General features: G+C 33.6%; 1 protein-coding gene across 1 annotated transcript; it reads left to right on the forward strand.

Annotated features, from left to right (window-relative positions):
* The first annotated feature begins 8789 nt into the window (after positions 1-8789).
* On the forward strand, positions 8790-17095 carry LOC118753919 (sialin-like). The gene is made up of 4 exons (XM_036488795.1): positions 8790-9286; positions 14888-15138; positions 15194-16270; positions 16351-17095. Exons 1-4 carry the CDS (start codon positions 8977-8979, stop codon positions 16546-16548), a joined length of 1836 nt encoding a protein of 611 aa, XP_036344688.1. The 5' UTR covers positions 8790-8976; the 3' UTR covers positions 16549-17095.
* The last annotated feature ends 373 nt before the right edge of the window (positions 17096-17468 follow it).

A 17468-nucleotide genomic window follows, 5' to 3' on the forward strand; every position in this document is an offset into this window, starting at 1 on the left:
AGTGAAAAGTTGCTAAGTCCATTTTTACAAATTTTACAGGGACTTTGAATACAACATTTTGCGTGTTTAAAGCAAAGCAAAACTCCATACAAATCAGAAGGATTCGATCTCTGTTAAAAAATTTCGTATTTTGTTGGCCTTATTGCATATTCGGGGCCTCTTTTGGACTTATAAAATTTATCTTTTATTGAATATAAACGGAAAAAAATAAAACAAGTACCTTAATCCTTAATTTTTCTTACTTTCTATATCAAAATTTGAGGCTTCATAAAATGTAGACTTATCAACTTTTCACACAAAGCTGGCGATATTTATGATGTCAAACTACTGGTAAGTCTTCTCTTGAAAAATCGATTTTTTTTTGAGTTTGTTGTTTTTAATATATGTATGTATAATTATTATCATTCTTTAGAAATGCAAATATTAATTCACATTCATTTAAAAATAAATCTGAAAAGATTGTTTTGTATTTATTTTTCTTTTTTTTTTGGAATTTTATGGCAAAATTATTCTTAGTGTAAGGAAACAGACCTTGACTTTTTAACTACACAGCTGGTTGCTTTGACAGCGTTCCAAGCCGCCATTTGGCCAACCGAGTTTTTGAAGTAAATCAAAGCAAATTAAAGTAAGCAAGGCGTGCAAAGCAAGCCTGCATTGGGCCAGCGCCTTTTATTTCTTCCATTTTAGTAATATACCTTCTATATATGAGACAAATCGGACCATAAAGACGGGTTTTCCAAATGCTCGACTCCTGCGCCACGTATCGGTTCGGTGACCATCCTCCCTGTATTATATGGGACAGTCCTCTCTTCGTCGATTGTCCTGCAAAAAAGACGAAATTTATTTTCGTCTTTAAATTGTCATTTTTGTTTAAATTTTACTCTAAAATTTCAAACTTTGTTTCCATATATGGATTCCAAAACCAATAACAAAACACACACAGCTTGCTGTTTTTTCTGGGGTACTATTACCTGTCCAGTGCGTGATGTGGAGGCAATTTTAAAATTTTGTGAATAGAAGATATTAATTGGCCCAAACAACGCCAACAAATTATTGCTGATTGTACACGGTGGGCAGGAAGCAAAGATAGGTTGCATAAAAATGTCGACAAAAACTGAAAGCAGGGTTGTATTTGTTGATATTTTTAGGTTAAGAATCCCTTTGAATTGAAATCCTAGCTGCTCCTGTTTTAAAGATATCAAGATTTTACATAGTTATGATAGGACCAACTTTTGCGAAAGAGAAAAACATCTTTGTGCATTAAATATTCAACAATGTATGTGTGAGTAAATGTGTGTATATATATTATGTGAAAATATAAGTTTATGTAAGTTTTTAGCAGGTTTCAATCGTTTCCAAGGCGCACCACGTAGAGGCAACTTACTTTGCACCTCTTTGTTCTTTTTTTGGTTTTATTTTTTTTATATTTTTTTCTTGCTTTATTTTTTTATATATGGGTTTTTTGTTTCCTTTTATTTTTTTTTGTTGGCTTACCATATAATATAGTCACACATTTTAGTATTTAAATATTTTATTATTTAGTTAAGTTTTTATATATGCTGGAATGAAAATGTCATTACAGTTTTCTTCAGGCGACTCACAAAAGTTGGTTTATCAATCATATTTATTTTGAATCTATCCCAGAATTTAATGAATTCCCTACGAACTGACTTCCCGGCCTGCTCGGACCATAATCCTAAACCATCGTTATTCAAGAATGAAATAGATTGCTTTAAATGTTTAAGGATAAAATGGATTTTGACAGTTTGAGAAATTCCAGTACTTTTCAAAGCTGTGCGGAGTTCGTTAAGATTTTTATCAAAATTACTAAGATCCGCTTGTTTTGCGGAAAACCATGTATTCACGATTTTGCTCATGGCTTTGAACGAGGCAATATATTTGGTATTGTTTTTACTGAGAGTTTCTTCCATACAAACTATGTTCGACATTTTTTTGTATGTGGAAGACACTGTCAGCAAAAAATAAATAATTGCAAAAAATCAACGAAATTTTCTGGTAACTTCAGACTTGCACATTACTAATTGGCTCAAAAGCTACATTTTAAACATTTTTCTAAAAGATCTGATTAGAAATTGTGATCAGATGAAAGTGTCTCCGAGCCAATAATTTTGTACGGCACGGTACTTATAAGTAATCTAGGTTTCACGAAAAAAAATAAATAAATACAAGGTAACATTAAAATATCAGTCAATTGTTTCGTTGCTGTGAGCTTGTTTCAAAACTTCTGGCTTTTGCTATAATTGTAAAACTCTGTGCATGTCATTTTAACGTATTTAGGTACATACTTATATTAATCATCAACTATTGCTTATGCAAAACGTGCTACATTAAAAAAAAAATCGCATATGAAAGAGCACCAACCCAACTCGTAATAATTTAAGTATACAAATTTTAGTATTTAGTATAGAAATATTCAATTGAAATACGCCAATAATAAAATGAAGCGCTTTGCACTTAACGGATGCTTTTTCATAATTAAGTTAAAAAAAAAATTTATTTAAATTCCATGCTGTCTTTAATGGGATTTGAACCCTGACGCTCTGGAAATTAGCAAATTGTGGCAAGCATCTTCGTGCCCTCAGCTACAGCCAGACATGTAAATGTGCATTCAAATGTTCAGTTTGATTCAACACCACGTGTGCGTTGTATGAAAGTATTGTTTTTAAGTACGAACATTTCAAAACGATAATCAAATAAAAAATATTCATGTTTACTATGCGTTATTTCCCCGAGTAAATTCATACAATTTTTCTTAATATTACAACGCGTTTTTTCTCTCAGCGTAGTCATTTTTAAGCAAAATTTGTGCAATCAAATCGAAAACCGGGACACTTAAATGAAACCCGGGACATTTTAAGGTTGGACTGGGACACCGGGACAAATAGTCTAAAACCGGGACATGTCCGGGAAAACCGGGACGTCTGGCAGCCCTACACATAAAGCGCATACTTTCATGCGATTTTCTTTATGATCGCATTTGTGTTCTGGATGTACAATAGTCATTATTTCCTGACAGAAGAGTACATAAATACCAAAATAAATCTCATACAAGCTTTGAATTTATTTACTTATTATGAGGAGTACCGTTGGCCTAAGTTAGAGCATTTTTATTTCTTGCACAAGCGCAGTGCGACTTGCCTGCGCTACTTGCTTATAGCAACAAACCTTTAATAAAAAATTACTACCGTATTATATAGCGTACAATATTGTATACATACATACATATATTGCGATATTGAAAGTGTTTGTAATGAGAAAGTTCACGGTACAGAAAAAGGTAATTGTGGTGTTTTATTTAAGTTGTATACCGGTAGCGCCCAATAAATCTCGATCAATTATTCTTTCGGTAGGAAAAAATGAAAATGTTTCACATTGATTTGATCCGTTTTAGTGAGTTAAAAAAGGGGAACAGATTTGTATGAGATTTCTTTTCGTATAAATATGCTCTAATTATCGAGAGTACGCCTTCCTCTTCCTCCTATCAGAAGTATATAAAATGTGGATATCTTTAAAACAGGAGCAGCTAGGATTTCAATTTAAGCGGATTCTTAACCTTAGGATATCAACAAATACAACCCTGCTTTCAGATTTTGTCGACATTTTTATGCAACCTATCTTCGCTTCCTGCCCACCGTGTGTATGAGAGATATATCTTAAACATGACATACTCAAGAAGGCTGCTTTGAAAATCTTGTAAAAGTAAAGAAGTTCTCAAAGATGGAAGGGAAGCGGAACCCTTCGAAGGTACGCTTTGCATTCAGCTCGTTATCGATGCTATTCACTGCATTTTGCGTGGCCGAAATCAGAGTCTGAAAATAATCCCTGAATAGCCCTCGTTCTTCAAAAGTAGTCGCATATTTCCATCATGTTTCCCTGCCTAGGAATGTTGGCAACAAATTTTGCGGGTTAAACGTCCCGAGCACAAAGTACAAAGTTATGGAAAAATATTGAACAAATGTGTGACGTTACAACTGAATATTTATGTGCTGCGTTCACAAAATACCGAAAAATTCCTTTTCATGTAGGTAATATAAGTATGTACATTCCAAATATGAACCACATCAAATATCTTTCAAATATCTCGTCAACGGCGTCACCTAGCGGACTGATTCTTCTTTTACGTTGCATTGTCATCGGGTTCTGAGCTAAGTTTAAAGCAAGGCGAATTAATATAAGGTGGTGTTACTAGCTCAGCTGATTTTGTGTATGTGTTTCGCCGCACGGCTTCTGATATCAAATTGAAAAATTTTGTTTGAATTTCTACACACACTCTTACAGATTTTGACAGTTTATGCCGCCAAAGCAAAAACAAAATACATGTAAATTTTTGTTTTTGTACTCCTGCTATCACCTTATATTAGTTCGCCTTGGTTTAAAGTTTCAAGTTTCTAGCTCATCGATAAGTTGGTTAAAAATTCGTTGCAAAATTTGATTACACACACGTAAAACATAATTAAAGCTTGTTCATTGCAATATTGGATATTCAAAATATGCAATGTATATGGTACGTTTTGGAAGTCAGCCGTTACAATATTTATAAGATTTAGTCATTTTGTTATACGATAAATAAAAAAGTTCTAAAAAATATTCACTCGTTTTCACTATGGCCTCTGTTAAAAATTGCATTCGATCTTCGACTGTGGTCGAAAGTGCTGGTCGAATTTCGCTCGTTTGGGTTGTTCACAATAGGATATATTTGACCGCTGAGAAGCTTTCCGAACTAAATAGTGTAAATTTGTGCAAATTAAAATGAAGTATAAGATAAAGCTAGTTTATAAAAACTTGGTAAAAATAAGTACAACGGAGTTCTGGTTCAACGATTAGACAGAGTATGAGAGCTAAGTAAACTGGCTAGGGGGCCAATTGTGGATCTATGAAACTGTGAAAATGTAAATTTCAATGTCAGTGAGAATATCATTTGCTTATTTTATCATTTCGTTATATCATTTTAAGCGATTCTCGATCATTAAAGGCTTTTCCATTAACGTATGGCACGTAAGTATTTGGTAAATTATTGTGAGTTCAACACAATGATATTCTTTATCACAAGATGATGGTTTTTGAGAAAAATGTCCAATTTTCCTTTTTCCTTGCCACAAAACTGTGTGAAAAAAGTTTTCCCAGTGAAAACTTTTTGACAAATTAATTTATTTTTATTTGAAAAGAGAATTGTATTTTATGTGCAGTGATGAAAAATGTTTTCACTTCACGTTTTCACAGAAGAGGCATTGGCCCCCAGGAGTAGAAAACGTTTAAGTGTAGTCTTTCGAATATATTTTGATATACAATATATTTAGGAAATTTGTCTGCAGATTTATTAAAAACTTCCGACTGTCTAAAGAGGCGTTTGTAGACCTCCTGTCCGCTACACAAAACCTGCTGCAGCAATGCTCTCGAGCCGAATCTATTTAAATTTTGTTTAGTTTATCAACAGCTCTACGATTTTGTTAACAGAGATCGTGCCAACTGAGTATTGAAATTTTCTTGCATAAATGAAACCAGCCTTTCGAGCTTGTGTTTAGTATTCACGACGTTAGACCTGCATGAAGTTAATCAAAATTGTTTATAAATAGTGTCTAGCCGCCAAAAAATAAGAAAACAAATGCAAAATCATACATTTTTCACAATTTCGTAACACTTCGCTACAGCATTGAAAGCAAAATTCTGTTAGACCAAAAAATTCGATACTTAACGAAAATTTCGACTTTGTTGCATAGCTCATAATACGAATTTCACACTCAATCTTCGATAACCAGCGAAGATCGAATGCAACTCATAATAGCTCTGATCCAATACTTTTCGTGAAAAATCCTGTAAAACGGTCAAACAGCAAAAGTACTCTCTGAAGTGAGAGTAAAAAGTGAGTAACAACAAAAAGTACGGGAAAAAACCATTTTTCTTGTAAAAACGTCAACCAGTGATTGCTTGACACTTTTCATGATTTTACCAGAAGTTCGGGTAAAATCTTGCAACTTCATTCTCTGGCTATCGAAGGCCGAAAGTGAAATTCGTATTATGAGCTATGCAAGCGTGTCGAAATTTTCGTTGAGTATAGAATTTTCTGTCGAACAGAATTTTGCTTTCGTTGGTGTAGCGAAGTGTTAGAAAATTGTGAAAAATGTTTTATTTTGCGTTTGTTTTCTTACTTTTTGGCGGCTAGACACTATAGCAATAAACATCGATTTATTTCGAAAAAAATCCTTAAGAAGTTTGCCAAAATGTAAAATCAATTTAATTAACCAATTATACGAAATATTTTAAAATCGGTATCAAAGTGCAGAGGTTTAAGAAAGCTTAATTTATAAAAAATGGTTTTAAAGGGTGCTGCCACCCTTTAACTATTTAAATAAAAGATTCGAATATGGGTATCAAACGATAAACAAGGATTTCCACCAGCTTAGTGATCTAAAATCAATCAATATTATTAATGTGAAAGCTTGTGTAGCTCGATACAGATAGCTTATGGCCTGCATTAACGTTTAGCATATTTTTTTAAGAGAGTTGCCACCTGCAGCAAATTTAAAATACTATGTTAAATTATAACTTCAAGGAAGTTTTAAAGTATGCATGCCAACGTTTTAAAAAATCTTTATCTCCAAAACATTTGTAAAAGCATTTCCACCTGGTTTTAAGGTCAAATTCAATTTTATTAATAACCTAAATGAAGTATTACAATATGGGTGACAAACGAATGAGGTGTTTTGCAAATAATTGAAGGGGGTTGCCACCTGCTCAAAACCAATAGAGTTTTTTTGTTATAAAGTATTACAATATGGCTTCAATCGAAAGAAGTATAACAATGATTTCTTTCCAAAGACCGGTTTTAAGGTTAAACCAACTTTAATCAGTGAAGATTTCCCACCTTTTCCAAATTTCAATATATTTATGCTGTTTAAGCTAAAGAAAATATAACAATAAAATATTGATATGAAACAAAAAGTGATGTTGTGTATATAAGGGTACATCACTCTCCATAAAAAAAAAAAAGAAATGGGACCGTTTTTCCATCGGAGTTATATAGGTTTTTTACTTTATGGCGGCTAGACACAAATTTTAAACAATTTTATTAATTTCATGCAGTTCCAACGCCGTGAATACTAAACACAAGCTCGAAAGTCTGGTTTTACTTATGAAAGAAAATCCCAATACTCTGTTGGCACGATCTCTGACGAATCGTTGAACCAGAACTCCGTTGTACTAATTTCTTCCATAGTGCCATAATACTACCAAATGAAAATTCCTTCGATAAGCACTTTCGACTACAGTCGAAGAGCGAATGCAACTCATAATAGGGGTCAAAACATTTGCTAGTACCAAGTATTAAATATACAGCAGATTTCAGTGATTTTAAGAGGTTGAAAATATCAAATAAAAAACATGAAAGAACATAATAAAAATTTTAAGTTTTTGCATTTAGATTTTACTTTTCGTAAAGCTACCAACCTCATAAATATACATTTTAAAACAATAATTTTGCGAAATCCTTAAAATCCAGGATATGCCAGGTAAAAATTGAAGATGTGAGATGTGTATTTCTTAAACATTAACATAAGAAATATAAGAAGGGTTAATTAATCGAGCTGCCTTCCACAAAATTTGTATTCGCCTGTGGTAAAGTTCCTTGCTGGGATCTTTTAAGCGGTTGAAAATAATGGTCGTTGAGTGAATGACTTTGGTGGAAGTTTTTGAGGCTAATGAAGTTGACTATAACATAAAAACAACTCGTTAACGCTACACTACTACTTTAAGATACGTTAATATTAAATAATAATTATATATGTGACCTGGTCTACGAAAAGGGAGCTTACGTGAGAAAAAAGTTTTCTGTGAAAAAGCTGTTAAAAGTGAAAATCATCTCATCTTCCATCCGAATCAACCAAAAAGTGAAAATTGATTTTTTTGACACCTAACCTCCCTTTCCGTAGACCAGGTCACATATTAAAAATAGCTTTTATATCAAACCATGCGCATTGGTCATATGATTTTCTTTTTGCATTCGGTCTTGGTAGTTCTGAACTGATTACTTCTCCATTACAAATGTACACATTATGTGGATATATTTACTTCTTACTGTGGTGGATAATAAAAAATGATGAATTTACTTTCGAAAGAAATCTGCCGCCGTGTGTATACATACAGTTGCCCACAAAATAATAGGGGTGCGATATTTTGACCAGTTTTTTCTATTTGTATTTTGTTTATTTAATGTTTATTATTTTTTTATATAAGTCTTGCCGGTTATACAAAAAAACACGATATAAATCCAGATTTAAAACTTTGTACATAAATTATAAAAATTTCGCAAATTTTCACCCAAAATTAGAAACGTTTTAATCAGAATCTTTAGAAAAAAGTTTGGTATGCAATTTGGTAGCCCATTCCGTTGATTTTTGGCATTTTTTGCTAGCAGTGTCCTATAAAAAGAAAATTATCGAACATGGAAAAAATGTGAAACATCTTCAACAAAAAAATCCTTTAAAATCAACGGGATTTTTTAGCAACTTGAAACTTGCATTTTATTAAATGTACTAGAAATAAATGGGCTACAAAACTGCATACCAAAATTTTTTTCTAAATATTCTGATTAAAAAGTGTGAAATTTGGGTGAAAATTTGTGAAATTTTTATAATTCTTGTACAAAGTTTGATATCTGAATTTATATAGTCTATTGTATAGACTTTTATAAAAAAATAATAAACAAATAATAAATAGTAAATAAACAAAAGACTCCTATTATTTTGTGGACAAATGTATGTATGTATGTATTTCGAATTCCATTAAGCCTCTCTGGATGAAGAATTAATTATTGTTAAAAAAATAACTATATGTGTATAAAGACAATGCATATTTACTGTTTTTTTATTTTTTTTATTTTTGCAGGCGTTGTACAAAGGCAAACATTGTACCTGATATATATGTATTACAATGTAGTATGACAAGAAATTTTAGCTTTATATGTACAACAACGCTTCGACGAATAATCAGACCTCTTTATCAACATTCAATGATAACACGAATTACATTTTATATTTAATATTGTATATAGTATATATATACATGTACATGACTGCACGCATTCCAAAGGCTATTCGACAAAATTTTTCTCTTCAATTTGGTGCTAAGTCGGATAACGCAATAATGTACTCATCACATTCAGAAGATCATGCATCGAAATGCTATACTATCGCCCAGGATTCAACTGTTGATGGTTCCGCAGAAGAGAGTCGAAATGAAAGGGAAACTAACTTTTGCTTTCAACTTAATGGTAAGTTTCGATAAGAATCACGTTCAACAAAGTACGGTTATGCGGTTAAAAATTTAAATTTCTCACACATTTTTAAACTCTCGCTTTAAAGTTTTTGGAATTGTAATATTATCTTTTCTAAACTATTTAAAATCGAAAAATTATGCTAATATGCACAACTCGACAACATTGACCTGTCTGCTGTCGTTTTAAAATAAGTAGGCAACAAAAATTGTCGAAAACTTTCCAGTGCTGCCAAGTTCTCCCCTTTTAATACGAGTCCAAATTTTATGCAACGCCTTTTGCACTTGACACGACACTTGCAGTGAGGTACATTCTGATATTTTGGTAATATGCTGGTATTCGTTAATTTTTTTTATTTAAGAGACAAAAAACTACATATAAATAGTTATTGCACTGAAGTTAAAAGCACTGGCTGCTTTTGTTGAATTTAGGAGCTAGTTAAGAATTCATAGATATTAACTACATATATTTATAAATGCATCCATTTGAGGTAGTTGGTAGGCACAGTGTTTCCGAAAACTATTTTTCTGTTGTGTTTGAGTCCAGAACACTTGTCGCTGATGAGAAGTCTAGAGAAAAAGAAGTCTGATGAGGAGATGTGGTGAAATAGCTGCTATAACTTCTACCGCTTAGACTTTGTTGCTTTTGTAATTTTTCCTAATAAACAATCGTGGTACAAAGCTCAATAAAAATATTAAAAATAAAGGTGTGAGTTACTGTTAACGATGGTGAGTTGCAGAATAAGCAGGGTTTGGTGGAGCCTTTGTGGAGATGACTATGCGTCATTATCGTGTGGCCTAGCCTACAACGTACAAATATCCTTAGCTTTCGGCAAGTATAGTCTGGTGAGTATGTAGGTTTAGTGCACTTAGGGTTAAAGGACTTGTAAGTGTGCTGATAACTTGTCCATTCATTTTCACATCTTGTATGGATAAAAGAGAGAGCTAATTTTCGGATGTCTAGTGCCGTGACATGGTCAAATAGATGCAGAGGTTGGTTTGAAAATAATTTTGCTTTTTCGTCAGCGAACTCATTACCTTTGATTCCAACGTGACCCGGTACCTACATTATTTGTATTTTGCCATTGCTTTCAGAAAGATACATCCGTATGCGTTCAATCAGTAATCCTCCTGTATTTCCGTTTATGAGAGCTTCAATCGTAGATTTGCTATCGGTACATATAACGTATTTAGATCCTGTATTGGAGGCAAATTTAACTGCTTCCGCAATGAACACTGAGCAATATGTTGGTAGCGCACCGACGGTTACTGTTTCACCGATCTCATTTGAGAGTCAGTGAATAAAAATAGGTTTTGATTCGTCATATACGAAATTTAAAACAAATCCCTGAAAATATTTTCATTATAGTTGGAAAACAGAAAAGCAAAAACTACAAAAACAGATAAAGTAGTGAAAAATAAAATTTCTTCCATATACACCCTTGTGGTCAGCTGATTAGGTTAAGTGACACTTTACCAGTTTTGGTTATTTTTCTTTTTTCTATTTAATGCTGTGGTGTAGTGGTAAGCAACTGTGCTGGTCAAAGCAACATCGCAAAAAAATGTAGCAAAAAGGTTTTTTTCTTAACAGCCGTCGCCCCGCGGCAGCTAATGGCAAACCTCCGAGTGTATTTCTGCCATGAAAAACAGCTTCTCATAAGAACACAATCGCCGTTCGGAGTCGGCGTAAAACTGTAGGTCCCTCCCCTTTATGTGACAACATCAAGGCGCACGCCACAAATCGGATGAGAAGCTCGGCCAAACACTAACATATGTGTAAACGCCAATCTATTATTATTATTGACCCCTATTATGAGTTGCATTCGATCTTCGACTGTGGTCGAAAGTGCTGGTCGAACGAATTTGCATTTGGTATTATGACGCTCATTCGATGAATTATAGCGCTATTTTGAATTTCGCTCGTTATGCTGTTCACAATAGTATATTTTTCACCGCTGAGAAGCTTTGTTTACAAATCGAGCTAACTAAAAAGTGTACTTATACATATTTATGTAAATTTGTGCAAATTAAAATGAAATGAAAAAGGAAGCGAGTTTATAAAAACTTGGTAAAAATGAGTACAACGGAGTTCTGGTTCAACGATTCGTCGGAGGATGAGAGCTTGGTATACTGGCCAGGAGTAGAAAATGTTTTAGAGGGTTTAAGTGTAGTCTTTCGAATATATTTTGACATAAAATATATTTAAGAAATTTGCCTACAGATTTATTAAAAACTTCTGACTATCTAAAGAGGCGTTTGTGAGCCAAATCTATTTAAAATATTTTAAAACTATCAACAAGTAAAACCAGCATTTCGAGCTTGTGTTTAGTATTCACGACGTTAGAACTGCATGTAGTTAATAAATTTTTTTTTTTAAATTAGTGTCTAGCCGCCAACAAGTAAGAAAACAAATGCAAAATCATAAATTTTTCACAATTTCATACCACTTCGCAACACGATCGAAAGCAAAATTCTGTTCGACAGAAAATTCGATATTCAACGAAAATTTCGACCCTGTTGCATAGCTCATAATACGAATTTCACGCTGGTTATCGAAGATCGAATGCAACTCATAATAAGGGCCATTATTGTTATTTAATGTTTTAGGTACGCAGTTTTATAACCCATTAAATTTTAGTAGGGTAAAGTTACGATGTTTGAAATGTGGATATGTGGGGTGCTGGTTATGTAATGTGCTAGACTTGTATAAAAAAGTTATAAACATCAAAAGAAAAAATAGCCAAAATAAGCCAAAACTAGTCAAAATGTCACTTAACTTAATCAGCAGACCACAACTGTATGTACGTTCGCTTCATTCCTTTTGTAAATGTAAGACAAATCTTGTTAAACTATACAGAAAGCGGCTAGTCGGACATATTAAAAACCAGATCAAAGATGTGTGGAGCGGGGGGACTCCATTAATACCCACCGTTTGATATTTCAAAAATTTATATTCACAGACGCAGAGAAAATGGATTTAAAAACTGAATGTCGACATACATACATATGTACCCTCAGACTAGGCAACTGCGATATTTCACTTTCCATTAATCTTATTCTGTTGACAATTTATTGTATTTTTGCCATGTTTAATGCATACATACATATACGTTAGGGCGGGTAAAATTTTTTGCATCAAAGGCACATCGCGATTATGGTTATTTGGGATATTTCAAGCATGTTTGCCCAAGAAACCATAGGTCTAAAATAAATTTCGTGCCAAAGATTTTTTCTATCAAGTTTTTTTCCCAAAAAGTGGCTCACCTATTGAAACAGCTGTATTGAAAACTAACCAAAATGTGTATCTGGGGGTTTTTGGGGTCGAGGAATCCATTTCTGGCATTAATTTTTTCTTTTGAGGGCCGCCAGAGGCCGCGTCCGTACTTATTTTGGATTTTAACGCCTTTTTTTCGAAAATCGACAACATTTTTTGCGAAAATCCACGAAATTTGACTTTCTCATAATGCAATTTCAATTTCTAAATAGCCTAAAATATTCAGCGTTGAAAATTAGGGGGAAGGGAGGTATATTCATGCACAACTTATATCGATTTTATTCAATTTAAGACAAAAAATTCGTTGTTTTTTCATTTGTTCTCTGAATTTTACAAAACAAATTTTTTTCTTATTTTAATATAATTTTCTTTATTCAAAAATTCAACTTAAAAGATAAAAACATATTAAATGTAAATGAAAAAAAAACATGCAATTTCTAATGTTTCAGTTTTTAAATACGTATAACGTATTTTTTTATACTCGAGCGCACTTGTGCACAAGGGTATATTAATTTTGTTCACATAACGGTTGTTTGTAACAGCCAAAACGAATCGAGATAGATATAGACTAATGTATACATAAATGATCAGGATGAAAAAAGAAATCGATTAAGCCATGTCTGTCTGTCCGTCCGTCCGTGTACACGATAACTCGAGCAAAAATTGAGATATCTCAACGAAATTTGGTATGTAGATTTCCCTTAATCCAAGGTAGGTTGGTATTGAAAATGGGCGAAATCGGACTGTAACCACGCCTACTTCCCATATAACGGTAATTTCCAGAAATACGAAAACTGCGATATTTTAGTAACTACTGAAGATAATTCACTCGAAATTGATATTTACAATAATTTTTAGACGAAAAATAAGAATATTATAAATTTTTGGAAAATGGGCGTAGCTACGCCCACTTATGGTTACATGTGAATATCTTGGTAACCGCTGCACCAATTTCTTCCAAACTTGGCACAGTTGTTGGCCTTGATACAGCATACTAAATGGCTGAAAATTTTAAAAATCAGACAATAACCACGCCCACATCCCATATAACGGTAATTTCCAGAAATACGAAAACTGCGATATTTTAGTAACTACTGAAGATAATTCACTCAAAATTGATATTTACAATAATTTTTAGACGAAAAATAAGAATATTATAAATTTTTGGAAAATGGGCGTAGCCACGCCCACTTATGGTTACATGTGTATATCTTGGTAACCGCTGCACCAATTTCTTCCAAACTTGGCACAGTTGTTGGCCTTGATACAACATACTAAGTGGCCTTAAATTTAAAAAATCGGACAATAACCACGCCCACATCCCATATAACGGTAATTTAGAGAAATACAAAATCTTCGATAAATCAGTAAATATGGAAGCTAATTTATTCAAAATTTATGCTTGCAACAATTCTTTACCAAGAAATAAGTTTATGGTAAAATTTTGGAAAATGGGCGTGGTACCGCCCACTTATGATCACATATATGTATATCGGTAACCGTTCTACCAATTTGTACCAAACTTGGTATTTTTATTGTGCTTGCCACATAAAAGAAAAACGTTGAAAATTATTGGAATGGGACTAAAATTACGGCCGCTTTTCATATAACGGTAAATTTCAGAAATGCTTGAAACTTCAATAATTCGAAATTTAAGGACGCTAATTTACTCAAAATTGATACACCCCGGCTTACCATCTAGCGGTAGCTTTCGGAAAGGTGAAAAACATATATTTAATACGTGCGCCGGGTATTTAACGTTCGGCTCCGCCCGAACTTAGACTTTCTTACTTGTTTAATATTATGTTGCTAATACTGTTTACCGACATATTGTATGACAAATGACATATGTGACAGCATGCGTTTTCATTTTCATTTTCAGACAGTGTTTAATATGTAAAATAAAAAAAATAAGAACAAAAATTAAAAAAAATTTTCAACGTTGAACATTTTCGGCTATTTAAAAAAATAAATTGCATTATGAGAAAGTCAAATTTCGTGGATTTTCGCAACAATATTGTCGCCCTCTGGCGGCCCTCAAAAGAAAAAATTAATGCCAGAAATGGATTCCTCGACCCCAAAAACCCCCAGATACACATTTGGCTAGTTTTCAATATAGCTGTTTCAACAGGTGAGCCACTTTAAAAAAAAAAAAACTAGATAGAAAAAATCGCTGGCTCGAAATTCATTTTAGACTTACGGTTTCTTGGGCAAAAATGCTTGAAATGCTCAAATAATCATAATCGCGATGTGCCTCTGTTAATTTTTTTGGGCCCCTACAAATCGACCCGCCCTAATATACATATATTTAATTATTTTTTACAGCTCGAATACCAGCACGTTTGGTTCTTTACTTTTTATCATGGTCCGGTTTTTTGGTTTCTTTTATGATGCGCAACGATATAAACTTTGCCCTGGTGGCAATGGTGCGTCCCCCTGATGAGTTGAATTCATCAAACACAACTATTTCCAGTAACGCTACATTGCTTTCACTGAATAGCTCATTGCAGCTTGATTTTACCAATCAGACGCTTTTCGGAGATGCGACCAATAGAACTGTGATAAACGCAAAAACGGTAACACTGTTCTTCATAAATAATTTAACCTAAATATTTTCTAGCCCCATTATAGACTGCAGATAGCGACGACGTCTACGATTGGTCACCTTCGGTGAGGTCAGTAATTGTAAGTTCCTTTTACTGGTGCTATGTGCTCTCACAGGTTGTTGGTGGGATTGCCACTCAATACTTTGGCACAAAACAAGTATTCGGTTGGTCTCAATTTGCCACTGCAATATGTAGCCTTTGCATTCCATTCGGTGCAGATTTTCACTATTCTGCTGTGATAATACTAAGGTCAGTTCAAGGTTTTGCATCTGGATTGACGTGGCCGGCTATGTATGCCATAGTTGGCTTTTGGATTCCGTTGGCCGAACGTTCACGATTCATGTCAAGCTTTCAGGGTTTTAGCATAGGCATTGGTTTAACGTACCCTCTTTGTGGTTTTATAATCGACAACTTTGGCTGGCGATATGTTTTTTACACAACCGGATCGTTAGGTATGATATGGTGTATACTATGGTACTACCTAGCATTCAACACGCCCAAGGAACATCCACGTATTTCTGCTGAAGAAATCGAATATATTGAAGTTAATGTAAGCTCTGAAGCAAAAGAAGCATTAGGCATGAATGTGCCGTGGAAATCAATTTTCACTTCTTTGCCTGCCTGGGCGATTGGAATAACGACATTCGGAAGAATTTGGATTCATTATATATTCATTGTGTGTGGACCGAATTTTATGAAGAACGTGCTTAAGTTCAATTACAAAGCAAATGGGTTTCTGTCCGGTATGCCATTTATTTGCTCTTATATTTCATCTGTAATATTTTGCTATGTGGCTGACAAATTGATGCTAAATGATGGGATGAGTCTTACAAATGTTCGTAAGATTTTTACTGCCATGTCGCAAGTCGTTCCTGGCATTCTAATATACTGGATTGGCTACATTGATACGAATATTGTATTACTATTATTAATTTGGTTTGTGGCAGTTACATTCATAACAGCTTCGTATGCTGGCGCTATGGCTAATATTGTTGACATTGCACCGAATTTGGCAGGGCCGGTTCTTGCTTTTTGCCAAACAATTCATATGTCCGCATCATTTCTTTCCCCGCTGGTTTCGGGTATAATTGTCACAAACGAGGTATGCTTTTGATGACTAACTATACAACTGTCGTTTTCGGAAATACTTTAATTAATTCATTGCTTCTTTTTCATTTAAAGAGTTCAATTGAACAATGGCGCACAGTTTTTGGAGTCTCATCGGCGATAGCGATATTAACATATGGCGTTTTCCAAATCTACGGTACAGCTGAAATTCAAAGTTGGAACTACCCACAACCACACGCCGATGGCTCAGCCGAAGAAAGCCAGATACTTAATAAACGGAATGAAGAACGTATTCCGAAAGACGAGTTGTAAACTATGTGAATATACATATATATCTAAAGTCACTTAATTAAGCGAAATATTTAACTCGTGTCCAACCTTTATTTACTATCGATTTGAACTTTTTGGCATTTTGTACTTGTGAAAAAAAAACTACATTTTTAACTTAATACCATTTTATATAGTAGATACATATGTGTATGTATGTGCACAAACTTATACATGTGTAATTATCAAAAAAAAAAAACGAATGCCAACAATTTATGTTCAAAATGTGTACATAGGAATTTGTGTAAGTTCCTCTATTTATACGTTTTCATAACGTTTAACATGTTTCATTTTCCGGATTTAAGGTATATAGTTGTTCTGATGGAATCTATGATGGAATCCATAAAAATAAATAAGGTCCATTCGATTGCCTATTAATGTGTGATAGTTATTACTTACGCGCAAGTATACTTAAAAATCTGTGGAGTAAGCAAATTGAAAGCGAAAATCCAAAAATACACCACTAACTGTAGCTAATTGCAACTTATTGCCTTGTAAAATTTGAAGTTGAAAACAATAAAATTAATTGACTGAACTTTTAGATTTTCAATGTAGGAAGGAAAACAATTTATATACGAGTATTGTTATGATCTGAATAGTCCTAGGCTTCTCAACTGAACTTTAACACATTTATGTATGTATGTCGATTCCCACGCCTCGGTCAGCGGTATGAAATTAGTAAGTAAATGTTGTGTTTGAAGCTGATTTCAGTTCGGCCTGCTAATTGGTTTGGAAATATTTTCGTTACGATTGGTATCTCGTATTGAGAAAATAGGTATATCATCATTCCGCCTTCACTTTCCAAAAATGGTTTGTTTCCACTTTAGCTTTCGTCTGCATACGCCAATTCGTTTCTCAAAAAAACGTGTTGTTGAAGCTAGAGCATTGGGATCTCCAAAATGTGT

Source organism: Rhagoletis pomonella, unplaced genomic scaffold (assembly GCF_013731165.1).
Source record: "Rhagoletis pomonella isolate Grant_MI unplaced genomic scaffold, Rhpom_1.0 Rhpom_scaffold_03055, whole genome shotgun sequence".
Taxonomy (NCBI): Eukaryota; Metazoa; Arthropoda; class Insecta; order Diptera; family Tephritidae; genus Rhagoletis; species Rhagoletis pomonella.

Coding starts and splice junctions, on each gene's coding strand:
- LOC118753919 (XM_036488795.1), top strand. CDS start 8,977: ATGTACAACAACGCTTCGACGAATAATCAGACCTCTTTATCAACATTC. Junction 9,287..14,887: donor CTTTTGCTTTCAACTTAATG/GTAAGTTTCGAT, acceptor TATTTTTTACAG/CTCGAATACCAGCACGTTTG. Junction 16,271..16,350: donor GTATAATTGTCACAAACGAG/GTATGCTTTTGA, acceptor TTTCATTTAAAG/AGTTCAATTGAACAATGGCG.